The sequence below is a fragment of the Phyllostomus hastatus genome, unplaced genomic scaffold (genome assembly GCF_019186645.2).
Source record: "Phyllostomus hastatus isolate PE091 unplaced genomic scaffold, TTU_PhHast_1.1 phas_scaffold_317, whole genome shotgun sequence".
Lineage (NCBI taxonomy): Eukaryota > Metazoa > Chordata > Mammalia > Chiroptera > Phyllostomidae > Phyllostomus > Phyllostomus hastatus.
The window spans coordinates 21,951,601-21,966,605 of NW_025334023.1; the positions used below are offsets into that span (position 1 = coordinate 21,951,601).

Consider the following 15,005-nt stretch of genomic DNA (forward strand, 5'->3'; position numbering starts at 1 on the left):
TCAGCCCATTTTTTCAACTGAAGACCAACTTTTCCACACTAATTTGTGGATGAATCTTATGAATGAACAATGGTAATCCTAAACCCTATGCTATATAAATTCCCTAACACTTTGCTTTTTAATTTGATTTAATGTCTTATAAAATAGACATTATTTGCATTCTGGTCTTCCCAGATTTGCTTTAGGATCTCTTCCTTTTATTTTATGCTTAGAAAAAAAATCACCCACTCCCATATTAAATGTTACTTCTCTCCATGTACTGTGAAGTCTACAGTCTTGACAAGTCTGTTTATTGCCACGATCCAACTGATTGATGGTCCTGGAGCTGTACCAATAAGGTGATCCCTAGTTCAGTGCTGGAAATAGGCAGCCACTTATTTTCCATTATGGAAATGATCAAGGATGCAGATGAGAAGAGACACAGGGGTCTTTCTGAGAGCAACTTAAAATAAATTTTGTGCTGACAGAAGGACGAGAGATGCTCTGGAAAGAAACAGATGACTTTTAATGTCATGTTACAAAACTATAGACATGGTGTGGCAGCATCGCCCTGTAAGAGATTTGATTCCTGAAAGTGTAGAGAAAACAAAAGACCCAAGCATATTTCTCCTTATCTACATTATGTATTCTGAGGCACTGCTATGGTACAACTGTGTTGTGCTATGGGCTGTGTCTCCTGGAAAAGAAGTATGTGTTGAGTGTGTGTGAGTGTGTTTGTAGAATGGGACAAGGTAGGACAAGTGGAGGTTGTATTAACCATGTTACAGGTTTTACCAGCCTCCAACTAAATACAGAACCAGAATGGATATTCTATCCTACCACAGCCTAAGGAACTGAGGGCCACTAACAAGCAAAGTATTAAATATTTAACTAGGTTGTCAGGGAAAATTAAAGTATATCCTGTAGAGGATACTAAAATTGATCAAGTTAGTACTTACTAGATGATTTAAGCAATGTCTTGTTAAAGGGTAGCCTTGAATATTCACCAAGAATCTCATGAACTTATAGTCCTTTAGAGACTGTAAAAACCACAGTGGATTCTGTGACAGTCAATTGTTATATTAGTACCTGGCCATGGTACCTGGTACGGCATATGGTGCATAGGTGGAAATTACAGAAGCCTTTCTATACATGGCTTCATCTACATACTGCATTCTCTCTTAGGTTTATTCTAGTGCAATATTTAGAGAAATGTGAGCATTTAAGAAGTTTGGAACAGGTGAATATAACACTAAATTTGTATGGAGACACACACACACACACAAAGATTTCAAACAGCCAAAGCAATCTTGAGATAAAATGAAGCTAGAAGTATCATATCTCCAGATTTCAAACTATGTTACAAAGCTATAGTATATAAAACAGTATGGTATTGGCCTAAAAACAGACAAATAGGCCAATGAAACAAAATAGAGAGCCCAGAAAAAAACCTATGTCTGTCTAAACAGTCAATAAATTTATGACAAAGGAGCCAAGAATATACAATGGCGAAAGAATAGTGTCCTCAGTAAATTATACTGGAAAATGAACACCCAGATTTTTTTTAAAAAAATTACACTCTACCACTATCGTACATCACACCAAAAAGTAAAATGGATTAAAGACTTCAATATAAGACCTGAAGCCATGAAATGCCTAGAAGAAAATGTAGGTGACAAGCTCCTTAACACAGGTCTTGGCAATGGTTTTCTGAATCTCAAACCAAAAGCAAAAGCAACAGCAAAAATCAACAAATGAGACTACATCAAACTAAAAAGCTTCTGCATAACAAAGGAAACAATCAAGAAAATGAAAAAGTGACATATTGAATGGAAGAAAATATTTGGAAATCATTTATCTGATAAGGAAGGGGCTAATATCTAAAACATAAAGATCTCATACAACTAAATAGCAAAAAACAAACAATCCTATTAAAAATGGACAGAAGAGATGAACAGACATTTTACCAAAGAAACATACAGATGGCCAACAGGTACATGAAAAGACGCTGAACATCATTAATTATCGAGGAAATGCAAGTCAAAACCACAATGAGATATCACCTCACACCTATCAGAATGGCTCTCATCAAAAAGACAAGAGATAACAAGTGTTGGTAACAATATAAATTTGTGCAGCCACTATGAAAAACAGTATGGAAGTTCCTTAAAAAATTAAAAATAGAACTACCATGTGATCCAGCAAATTTCACTTCTAGGTATTTATCTGAGGAAAACAACAACACCAACTCAAAAAGAAATATATCCCCTGGCTGGGTGGCTCGGCTGGTTGGAGCATCTTCCCACACACCAAAAGACTGAGGGTTCGATCCCGAGGCAGGACATATACAGGAGGCATCCAATTAATGTTTTTCACATTGATGTTTCTCTCTCTTTCTCTCTCCCCTTTCCTCTCTCTCTAACAAAAATCGATAAGAACATTTCCTTGGGTGAGGATTAACAAAAAGAGGTATACACCTCTTTTTACTGCAAAATTATTTATAATAGCCAAGATATAAAGACAAATTAAATGTCCACAGCTGGATGGTAATTAAATAAATTATGACATATACAAAGTTCTATTACATATGGAATATTTTTCAGCCAAAAAGTATAAAATCTTGACATTTTGAAAACATGGATGGACCTTGAGGGCATTATGATAAATGCAAAGTCAGATAAAGAAAAACAAATACCATATGATCTCTCTTACATGTGGAACCTAAAAACAAGTCAGTAAATAAATAAATAAATAAATAAATACTCATAGACAAAGAGAATAGGCTGGTGGTTGCCGGAGGCAGGAGGCAGGGTCTGGGGGATAAAATTTTAAAAAGAGAAAAGGAACTGATGGTAAAATGATGCAGGCATAATAACAGCTTTCCTGGTAGAACAAACGGTAAATGCAAAGGCCTTGAAGTATGCACAGTCTTGGCTAATTTGGGCAAGACCAAAGGTTAATATAACCAAAACATAAAGAGTCAGGAAAGGAAAAAAAGGCAGGGAAAGGAGGAGGAGGAGCAGTAGTAGTAGTTGTGTGGAACATGTCACCACAATATTAAATTGTAGCATAGTAATTCATAAGATTAAGTATGCCTTTGAAAATTAAAAATATTATTTCTTCTTAATGATAGATTTTTTTCCATTTCACTTTAGCCACAAAAACCTTTCCATAGGCAAACAACTATACATTCAATTATCCTGTTTTAATAGCAGGCATTGATAACAAAATATAAGCTACAATGAACTCATGTTTAAATAACATTTCCCAATATTAAATACACTTAAATGAAAAATTCAATTCCTTCAATGACGATATGAGAATGTAGAAAAAAGGAATCAGAGCCAAAAATAACCCTCCTATGGCTTTTGATGCAGTAGACTCTAGTCATTCTCTAACTGATCCAGCAGCAGCCCTGTGGCTGAACCTGGAGGTAAGAGAAATAAGAGAAAGAATACAGAGAGCAGACGACCAGGTTGAACTGGAAAAGCAGCTAATTGGCTTTGCCAGATTGGGCATGTTTCTTTTACTTCTTTTAAAGATTTTATTTATTTATTTTTAGAGAGGCGGAGCAGTGGGGGGGTGGGTAGAGAAACATCAATGTGTGGTTGCCTCTCGTGTACCTCCTACTGGGGTCTTGGCTTGCAACCCAGGCATGAGCCCTGACTTGGAATCGAACCAGCGACCCTTTGGTTTGCAGGATGGCACTCAGTCCACTGAGCGACACCAGGCAGGGGAGTATGAGGCATTTAAACGAGGTTCTGGACTGCGATACCTACAAGTACAGAGAGAGGAAAAAGAAGAGACTAAAGGAGACTCAGCATTGTACAGAGTTCCCTAGCAAGGTCTGGAGAGCAGTAATGACCCCAGGGTGAAACAACTAACTCCCATCTTGCAGCTCTGAGACAACCATGGTAGATGTAGGGAAAAGTGTGGGTGAAGTGTTAAGATATTTTTGCTTTTAGGGTGAAAATGACAAGACAGTCCGTTTTTAAAAAACATATTCTCATTACTGAAACTGGAACTGCCTTTTTCCTTAGTAAAAGTACTATAAGATTTTCCTTATTATAGTTTAAACACTACCAATGAAAAGGACAGATATTTCAGAAGGAAGGAAGAATTGAACTGCTTTTATGCATACATGTTAGTCAAATACTTGTTGCCTTATTCTTCAAGAAAACTGATGTAAAATAATTGAAATTTTTAAATGTGTAATTGTATACCTTTTTTCTCCTAGTGCTAAGGCAATACCTTAAAAATAGATATTTTCAGCTTAACATAAAAGCTGTAACATGAATTTGATAGGTCCTATTGTTTAAAATATGTCCAACAGAAGAAAATGAGAAGTTGTATTTCATTCTTTCTCATTGTTGAAGGAAATACTAATCTTTCATTTGGAACTGCTAATATTAAATGTCATAAGACAGTTAAAATGTTCAGCACCATGCCTGTCCATAGTAAATGCTAGATTAACTTAAGCGTTGTCCTTCTTCTCCCTCCCTTTCCCTGTACTCCCCTCCCCTGTCTTCCTTTCCCTTTCCCTTTTTTTTCTTTCTTTTTTGTTTATTAAAGAGGAGCAGATTCTGAGATACTGCTACCTTTGGAAATTTGAACTTCACATGACTTAATGCTAATTAATGCCCTCTCCACATTCCAATTGGAAAAGCTTACCTCTTGCAAATGAGACTCCTTTTTCTTTGCAGACAAATTTAAATGTTTGTCAAGAATAGAATAATATTTTTCACTCTCTTTGTCAAACTTCTTCTTTCCATCCTAGGAGATAACAATAACAACAAAACATTCAAATTACAACCTCAGGGAAGATTTTCACCATTCCCATCAAACATCAAAGAAAATTATTTAAGATTCAGTGAGTTCTGACTAGTACGTGCAAAGCTATATGAAGTAGATTAGAAAGAAGAGCATGAAACTATTCAAACATGAACAAACTGAACAAACTGAACAAACTATTCAATATGCATTCTCCTAAAGAAGCTCATGAAACTATTGTATAGAAGGGGCTAGACTGCTACAGTAGAATCCCTTGAGTCTTTATAATTGATTCTCAATGAGAGATGCTGATCTACTCCATCTAGACCAAGGGAAAAAAAAATGTCTCCTTTAGACCTCGTGGCGATTCAGATGAGATAACATGTAACCGCTTTACCAAACCGCTGGCACAGAGTCTTTTTGAGAAGTTGTCATTTCCAGCCACAAAAGACACTTGATCATCCAAAGCAGCTCATTCTTGACAGGGAGGACAAAAGACTTTTAAAAGCATAAAATCATTAAATCAGACAGTTTAAACTCAAATCAAAAGTATTAGCAACAACTGAAATCATACAGTCAACATAATATTAACTGACCTTTGCTTACCCCTAAGATTATGTTTTTGTTTTGAAGGGATAGCTGTAACCAGAATAGTCTTTTATGGAGAAGAAGATTATACCTATCAATGCTTCTCTAGAAATGAAAATGGAATAAAGTCTAAAAGGAACAGGACATGCCTGGACTTACAATCTTCTGCAACCATAATTATATATGTTTTTTCCATTTATGAGTCCATATGAAGTAAATATTAGGTAACCACACTCAAATTTCATTGGCCAAAGTAGTACTATTTTTTGCTTTATTTCGGTGTTTCTGGAAGGACAATCTCTGAACCACTTTAATCAGAGTCAAGTATTTTTAAGCCTATTCAAAATGCAGATTCCTATTTCTCCCATCCAGAGATTCATGCATTGTTATTTTTAACAAACTTTACAATGTTGTACACCTTAAACTAATATACACTTGTATGTCAACTGTAATTGAAAAATTACAAAAAATAAGCTCTATGATTATTATGCATAATGTTTTGCTTCATTATTTCCATAAGTATTTGGAAGAAGTTAATTAAAAACAATGGCTAGATGGATGAAAGGACTGAAGGATGGACAGATGGGACAAGGAAGGGAAGAAGGGAAGGAAAGACAGGCAGAACTCTGGTCTATCTTTCCCACTATTCTGAGGTCATCAGATCCAGGTTAATATATCCAGGTAATTCTATCTTGATGAACTCGATACCTCAATTATATTTGCAGGAATTCAGGATGATCTAGTTCCTTATAAGGGACTATAGAAAACTAATTGGTAAAACTGCACTGAATGTAAAGAGCAAGTAGGCTTCTGCTGTAAAAGTTCAAATCACTTTTAGACCACTTACGATGTACTGACATGTTTGCACTTTACAACCTTTAACGAGGGGGGAAAAGTCGAAATCCTCAGGGGATTTCCATTACCTAAAGGAGAAAATGTGGTCCTACGAGAAGAAAGACAATTGAAAAATAAATCCAAAAAAGGGTTTTGAGGAACTCATACAACATAATACGCAGACCCAAAAGGAAGCTGAAGGCTCCGGGTGGTAGGAGCTTGGCCTCTCCACTTCTGGAACACATCTGGGGTGAACCTTTCATCTTCTGCTCAGTGATGATGTTACTCTTAAACTGGCATTCACGGCCACAACTCGCCTGCCCAATCTACCTCTCCAAATCTCACCAGCCCCTCTGACCTCCTATTCTTTGCTTAATTCTCTCCAGGCCATTCTAGAGAACCCTTTGACATAAATGCTCATTTCTTCCAATTTCAACATACTCAAGTTTAGCATCCAGCTCAAACTGACCTCATTCACAAGTCCCCTCTACCAACTCTCTCTCCCTTGTGAATGCTGATATAGTTTTACACACAGGTTTCTTACGGAGTTTGTGTTTTATTGTACATTGTAGCAGAGAAATTGATGTATACCTTATCCTCCTTAAAACTGAATTCCTCAGCGAGTGCTCAATAAATAGTTAATGAAAAAATCAAATTCTTCCTCTTCCAACACTGACCACCATAATCCCTCATTGATATTTCCTTTGTTCAAAAAGCCAATGTCCATGTTACAAGGGACAACTCTGCACAAATGGCCTTAACTCAAACCCATTGGCACATACTCATTTGGGGGGCAAACCATCTGCATTACAATCTAGCACATAAAAGTAAATCACTTTCATCTTACAGTGGGCGCTTAACATTTCTCACTGTGCAGAGAAGAGACTGGCTGTAGGAGAAGAGAACACAGTTGTGGTGACTACACTCACATCTTTGTTTTCAGTCAGTGCTTAATGGCATTTTGGGAAATATTAATTCAGGGCCAAACATCAGCGTTCCTGGCAATACAAAAATTATTCCCAGAAGCACTTCTGGACTGTGATTCAAACCCAGGCCCTTCACACCATGGGGCCAGCAAAGAAAGATCTACTCAAAGGTTCCAATGCTGTAGACAACAAAGACACACTCAATTCTAGCATTAAATTAAAGAGCTGAGTTGGAAGAGTGGGCTACATGAAGGACAACTATAATCTACAGAAGCATGTTCTTGAAAACAGACACACAACTTGCAATTCACACCTCCCCTAGAACGCCATGATTTACTGTGCACATAAGCCAAGTCTATCTGGACTCAGTAATTTAACACCTTACATCCACCTCTTGTCTCCATTTACTTGTGGATATCATGCTAAGAATTTTCTCTTAAACCACTGCTGCAGGGAGAAAGGAAAAAATAACCCATGAATCGTTACTAAATGCTGCGCACGATCACTGTCTTCTTATTGTCATGGCATGATTCATAAAATACTACATTACAATGACACATTTTCTATCAATCAACAGTGAATGCATTTGAATTACATAATCATTAAAAATGAAGATATATATGTATGTATGTGTCATAAGTGTACATACAATAAAATATGTAAAAACAGTTCATTGAAAACAGCAAATTAGTGCCCTGACCTGATTAGTATTGGAGAAAGTGGAAGACAAGCTCTGGGTCTACAATCTGTTTTCCAAAACACACTGCATTTATTCTCAGCACAGTGATCAGACCTTCCCTGAGCTTCCAAGCTCAGTAACCACACTCACGCCGCACCTTCCTTCCACACACTGAAGTGAGGAATAGGAGGCGATCATCACAGCACAAATTCCTAGTGTTGATTTTACTCTTAAACAAAACATTTATTCCTATAGTTATAACTGTAGGGATATCATGAAAACAAAAATATTAAATTGTACAAAATTGTTAAAAACAAGACCAAACCAATGCCTCCCACTGACCACAAGAGGGTACCAAAGATAAAGAATAGACTCAACCACAACATTACAAAAGCATAATAGATCTTCACAATGTTATCCAATTGCATTTCTTTCTATAAAAGACTACTGAAAAGTTTTGCTTAAATAACTGCCTTAGCAACCTTTGTTTTAATGTTACCATGCTATAAATTTTTAAAATAAAGGAAGTGAAAAAATATTTTCTATATTTCTTTAAAAAACATGGATTTATGCATCAGATTGTTAAGACAATCCCATTATTGTAACTGCCACACAGGATATTGCAAAATTTCCCATGTAAATATGTCATGTTAAGGTAACTAATAGCTAATTAAGCACTATGTGTATATTTTGAAAAATCCTTCAAGAGATTGCACAGTAGTAGAAAAAGGAATATAAAGAGTAATAAATACCAAGAGCTAAATTTCTATTTCAAAAACATCTGAAATTCTTGTAAGTTGGCACTGCGGTGGGCATTGAGAGGATACGACATAGCCCTGACCACACCCATCCTGGCTAGACTTCTTCCTCTCCTGATGGTGGGGTTTTCTCACTGCTTAGAATGGTGGCCCAGGGCAACATCACCACCTCTGCGTCCCAGAAGGGCCAGATGCTCAAATATTCCAAACACATACTCTATCAAGTGCCCTAAGGCCCAACAGATTCTTGGTATCTGGAAACCCGAGTTGTTGAGAATCTTAGTATAGCTTACACAGCAATGTCACCCTGAGGGTGACTGCACCCAACCATCCCAGTCTCCCCAACCCATTTTCCATGTGCCTCCCTTCATCAATCTGCTGAAAAATAGATATTACAAAAGGGCTCCTTACAGGGTTGGGTTAGTTACACCAGCATAATTCACCACATCTGTCCCATTCCCAACTACCTCACCACTCCTACCGTCAGGTAATCAGATTCATAAGAACCAAGGTTTTACATTTATCTTTATAAAGATCTCCAACAAACTAGAGACAGAAAAACAAAGAGAAATATGTGTGAAGGATATGTAGGAATAATATAGACAAGGAAAGCCAAAAGGGTAACAAACATATAAAGAGTTCTTCAAACCCTTGAAGAGAAGTAGTAAGAGAAAAGTAGTAAGTAGTAAGAGAAAAGTAAATTAAAATATTAAGATATCACATCACATCTATCAGATATTGGCAGGAGTTAGAAGGTTGAATCACACTACATGTTGAGTGCATGTGGAGATACAGGACCCCTTGGGTGCTACTGGGTGGGACTGCAGCAGACTGTAGCAGGGTGCAGTCTTTCTAAAGGTAAATGTTACACTACTAAGTAGTAAAATGTGTGCCCTAAGGGCCAGCTTCTGCGTGTACATTCCATAAAGACCCTTACGGAAAAGTCCACAGGGAGACAGGAATGAGGATGCGCATCTGGGGGAAGAAGAAGATGGCCGCGGAGTGCATTAGTGGACATAAAGTGAATTAGACGTGTACTGTGGAGTGCTATACAGAAGTCAGAAGAAAGTATCACAAGTGGGTGTATCTTAAAACACAATTATGAGCAAAAAATAAAAAACAGAAAATTCTTCATGTAAGTTCAAAAGCCATGCATACAACATACCAATTTTATAAGAACATAAAACAAAAATATACACATTAAACTTATAAGAATGATTGTTATATGAGAAAAATGCAAACGAGGTATGAGTAAATTAATAAAACACAAAGAAAACAGATTTAAAAAGATAGAACAATTAGGAGATTAATCAGAAAGCCCAACATCTGACTGACAGAACTACTGAAAAAGAAAATGTAATAAAGGAACTATCTAAAAAATACATGAGAATTTCTAGAACTAATTTAAAGAAAGTCCATATCAAAATGGCAAAATATGTGCAAGGCACAATAAATGAGAAAATACACAAAAGATATAAAATATTATAAAACCATGGATAAAAATGAAAACCTGAAAGCAGAGATCAAATAAAAATCATCAGAAATCAAAACAGTAATGACTCTACAACAAATCCACAGGAAGTTATAAAACAAAGGTGCAGGGTTTTCAATATTCCAAAGAATAATCATTTCCAACCCCGATTTCCACATTCAGACAAACTGTGAATCTGTATTGAGGACAGAATAAAAATATTTATAAACATGGAGGGTCTCAAAAGTTTTACCAGCTATGTATTTATTTCTCTTGATGATACTGAGAGGGGTGCTCCATGAAAATGAAGAAATAAACCAAAGAAAGTAAGACATGGGTTCTAGGAAAACAGTGGTTACAAGAGGCAAAGGGAATTCCCAGGATGTCCAGCCACATGCTGTGTGATAGAAACTTTCAAGAAAACAGATGGACTAGTAAGCCTATCAACTTCAAAGCAACCAGTTAATATGAGATTTCCAGGAGGAATGTCTCTTAAAAAAAATAAAAATAAAATGGAGATTATATCTAATGTGTTTGAACATATTAAAATGTGTTTGTAGTTATATCTGTGCATTGGGAAACAGAGTATTTCATGAAAATTTTAAAAGTAAGGCAATTATTAACTCTCGGAAAAACAAACATGCAAAAAATGCAATCATAGAACTTAACATGGCTCATCTATGAACAATAACTATATGAGGTAAACACTGACCACTGATTTTTTAAAATGTGACTGAACTCTATAGTTGGAGGGTAGCAAAGGGGAACCATACACAGCAGTGTTGGTTGTGGTGTGGTAAGGGTGCTGGATATTCATGTTCTATAAAAGGCAAGTTAACTTATAATGCCTAACATTGAAGAAAGAAAAATGGGAGTGAGCATATTACTTAGCAAATTGGAGGAAAATCTCAAACAGCTCCAGGAAACACAAAATGGTTGCCTGGTAAGCAGAACCCTGGAGGGGAGAGATGGAGCAGGGAGTGAACTTATTTTATAGCTGATAAACACTTCATATTATTGTATTTTTAAAAACTGTATGTCTTCAATAAAAATTAAATTCAGTCAAAAATGGGAGAGGAAAACAGGAATTACTTCAAGACTTGAGCTATATAAAGAGAAAAGGAGAAATACAAAATTTGGAAGGATTCCAAGAAGAGATGAGAAATCAGATTACAGAAAAAAGAAAGTTTCTAAGGGTATACTGACAGCTTACTCACAAATTAGTTTTTATGAGTCCTTTTCATTAATTCCAGCCTTTATTAAATGACAATGTTGTGACTAGTACTGCTGCCTGGGATAACCAAGACTGCAGGGTAATCAACCTTTCTTAAGTGGCTACAAAGTATCTTGTATTACCTGATCTCTACACACAAACCCTACAAGGTAAGAATAATCACCCCCATTTTACAAACTTAAAGTAGTGGCAAAGAAGAAAAGTAATCTGAATAAAAGCACAGAATTTATCATGGACAAAGTGGATAGCCAAAATCAGCTGCCTTGTTTCAAAGCTCAAGCTATTTGGACAGTAAAATGCTGCCTAAGGAAGCCTGAAACTAAAACAACGGCCATTCATTTTAACTCCCCTCCACTTAAAAAACAAAACAACAACAACAAAAGAGCAGGAGTGAGGAGCGCAGAGGGAATACAGAGAATAGAGGGGACTTCTGGTTTCTGGCTGCCCTGCTCTTACAAGAAGTAAAAAGCTGAACAAACTGAAAAATTAACAAAGATCCATCAGAGTACTGAGGTCACAGGGCAAGCCACTGCCACTAAGATTAGAGAGCCAGTCTGGCAGAGGCAGAGAATCATAACTTCCTGGAGCAGAAATCCCCTTTGAGGATCTGCACAGGGCAGGAAAACCTGAGCTGTCATCGGAGAACTGCAGGAGGCTGAGTATGGTAAATCTGAGTGATAAAAATCTCCAGGGGGCCCCTCATACACAGTCCCCCTAATAATTGTGTTAGTTTTACCTCCAGGAGCTCTACTAAATTCGCACAGTGAAGATGAAAGAAAAATCCCCTCCTGCTTCCTGCAGTTGTAGGAGAAAAAGTAACCACTTTGAAAAGTAATCAGTTTGAAATATGTCAGAGTATTTTGTTTTTCTGTCCCCAGAACAAACATGGAAACAAAAAAGACACCATCTGACAAGACTGCTTATGACCACTCTGGTATCTCACTGAAACAGAGGAGGTATTTTTTCCTTACCTCCTAGGGTGAAAGCAAAACCAAGTGAAAATTAATTTTATGTATTATTTAAATGTAATGCATTACTCCAAAGTTCCTGGAAACCATCCTGAGGCAAGGCTTCCCTGCTGAAGTTTGCTAACGATCCTTGGGGAGCAACAGTGAGGGAAAACGGGAAGACAGACAAGGAAAAAAGGAAAATACAGGTCTTTATTATTGATCTGACCACAGAAGTAGGAGGAGAGATAGCCAGTCGCTCAGACATCATAACACATCTCCATTCAGGTTTTACAAAACCAACACACCTCAGGACTTTTCCCTGGCTAAGCAAACAGGAAGCAAGATTTATCTGCCAAGAGCTGGTCTAATTTTGCTCCATGGGATACAAACTCTCTGGCACGTCAGACTGTCACCTGGCCCCTTGGGGACTGTGGGAGAGGACAGAACCCCACGTGCTGCTCCACCAAGAGTCCAGCCATGCGCCTGTGACCCGGAGCTGCTGTAACCCCCACTGCAGTTCCAGGGAAAAACTTACCCTTTCAGGTTTTCTAAATTCTAATTTGCCCAACCAGATTGAAGGGCTCCCCACGATAAAGATGACAAAGACAGAAAGAGTGTATGTGCGCCAGAGAGAGAGAAAGAGACATTGATTTAGACTGAGTGATTCAACCCAACACGGTAACAGTACAGAGGCTGAGAAATCCTGGACTAGGCTAGAAGTTAACATGGTATTTCCCACATTAAAAAAAAAAAGGCTCGATGTATAAATGCTGAATGAATGAATTATAATTAGCCAATTCTATAAACATTGTCAAACAGTCATACCTATCCCTCTGAGTTTTATCACTAGCTGTACTACCCGGGAAACTTAAGCACTGTGCGGCCATGGTCACCTCATTTGTCATATAACAGCTCGATTCAATGACTTCAGCTTGGGCATTCTGGAAGCAAGTAGAGTACAAAGAAGTAGCTGATTACGTAGAGCACAACTAAGGTTATCTCTCCAGCATTACTATACATATGGTTTTCTAGGTACACCCACCATGAGAAATACCTCAGGCTGACAGTGTGGTGGTGTAGCAGACAAGCTTGATGCAATCAGGTAACCTACCGGTAGCAATATTAACAGTTAAGAAGGTGGGATCATGAGAAACACCTACTCTTGCACTGTCAGCTACCACTATTTTACTGCACCTTTGCCTTACTTAATTTTGGGACTTTAGACCCTCCACTGACAAGATACAGTTCTCAGAATGCCATATTACCTGATGAGAACAATGAAGAGCTCGAAGTAATGAGAGAAAGTGTCAACAGCTGCTGCCATTGAAAATTGTCACTTTAGCAGTTAAATGTGGAGGCTCAGTGGTAATGCTGTCATTTGGCTACTTTCAAGTCACAGGGTTTAGGCCACAAATTTAAGAACAAATCTTAATTTTCTTTCACAAAAATATAGTTCTTCTTGGAATTTTGGTATTCACTGCTGTTTGTACCAGAAGTTCAAATAGCTACATATCACTGTGCTTTATAATTAAGAAGCCCTTTGTTGTACCACATAAACATGGTGAGAATGCTTGTGAAACGTCATCTGTGTAGTCTAGAGTCATCATCTTGTCTCTTGTGAATGTCACCATTACTGCAGGTCACTGACCTCTAGCCTATTCTTGTAACCACGCCAACCAAGGAGGGCTGCTCACACCGAACCCTATTATCCTGAATCACCCTGAAAAACTGTTTGGCAGCACACACCTAGACATGTCTTCAGCATGTAGAAGAAGTGTGGCTAACTGAAAAAAACTCCCTTAGTTCCACTGTTATATAACCATTCTAACATTCAAAACCGGCACTCTCCAGCAATGCTGAATTCTTTCTTATATTATCAAATACCAGAAAAAAACAGACTTTGGTTAGTAAAATGTGGGCTTAGGTTGTAGGCATGGAGTGATTAGCTGTTTTTCAAGGAACACTTGAAAATATTTTTGACAATCTAATCAAATTTTAAGATTTAAAGCAACCAGGTCATGAAAGAGAACAATGGAGAGAAACTAAAATAAATGTTTCCATCAAGTGTGTACAATGCAGAAGAAATAAGGTTATTTTTTACTAGGGAATTTACCAACAAGAATTAATAAAGGTAATTCTTAGAAGCTTAGTTCTGTGATCACAAAAATTCAGAACTAAGTATTACTAACAATTTGTATTATTCTTTCTTCCAACTATTAACACACCAATCAATGTAGATATTTATTGTGATATTCAGATTTAATTAATCCCCCAAACACTGGTTTTTCAGTTGTAGTGAAATTTCATAAAAAAGATATATTAATTTTATTTCAGTTAATGAAACTGAATAGAGTAGCCATCTATATTGTTTGCGATTCATTTGTGATTCTAAGTTTTTCCTCACTTTCATTCTTATGTATGGCCTTTTGGTCATTAATTGTGATTACTTCAAATAACTGAAAAAAATTTTGGTGCAACTTAAATCTCTTTTGTACATTATCAATGACACACCAGAGTTAATTTGAAAGTTCATTTTAATGCAAAGGCTAACAGGAGTTACCTGTTTCTTGTTTTATATAGGTCAAATAGTCTCTTTCCACATCACCAAGTCAACCACAGAAGAGGAACATCTGAATAAATAATACAGGTGAAATTTAAAACCCTAAGACTCAAAAGTTCTAATTCAACCCCATAAACACACTCAGCCTAAATGTTCCTCTAAAGAGGCATGTTGGATGAATAAAAATTCTGTTATTTGTCATAATGTAATCCCTGGATTCTCCATGGAAATCACGTTATTCAAATGCGCCAGGAAT

The 15,005-nt window shown here is 37.0% G+C and overlaps 1 protein-coding gene across 1 annotated transcript in view; it reads right to left on the reverse strand.

Moving 5' to 3' along the window:
• Positions 1-15,005, reverse strand: part of ARHGAP42 (Rho GTPase activating protein 42) — a 252,753-nt gene that overhangs the window by 64,385 nt on the left and 173,363 nt on the right. The window contains exon 5 of the mRNA XM_045817966.1: positions 4,651-4,752. Coding sequence (XP_045673922.1) covers positions 4,651-4,752 — 102 coding nt within the window. The remainder of the gene's footprint in view (positions 1-4,650; positions 4,753-15,005) is intronic.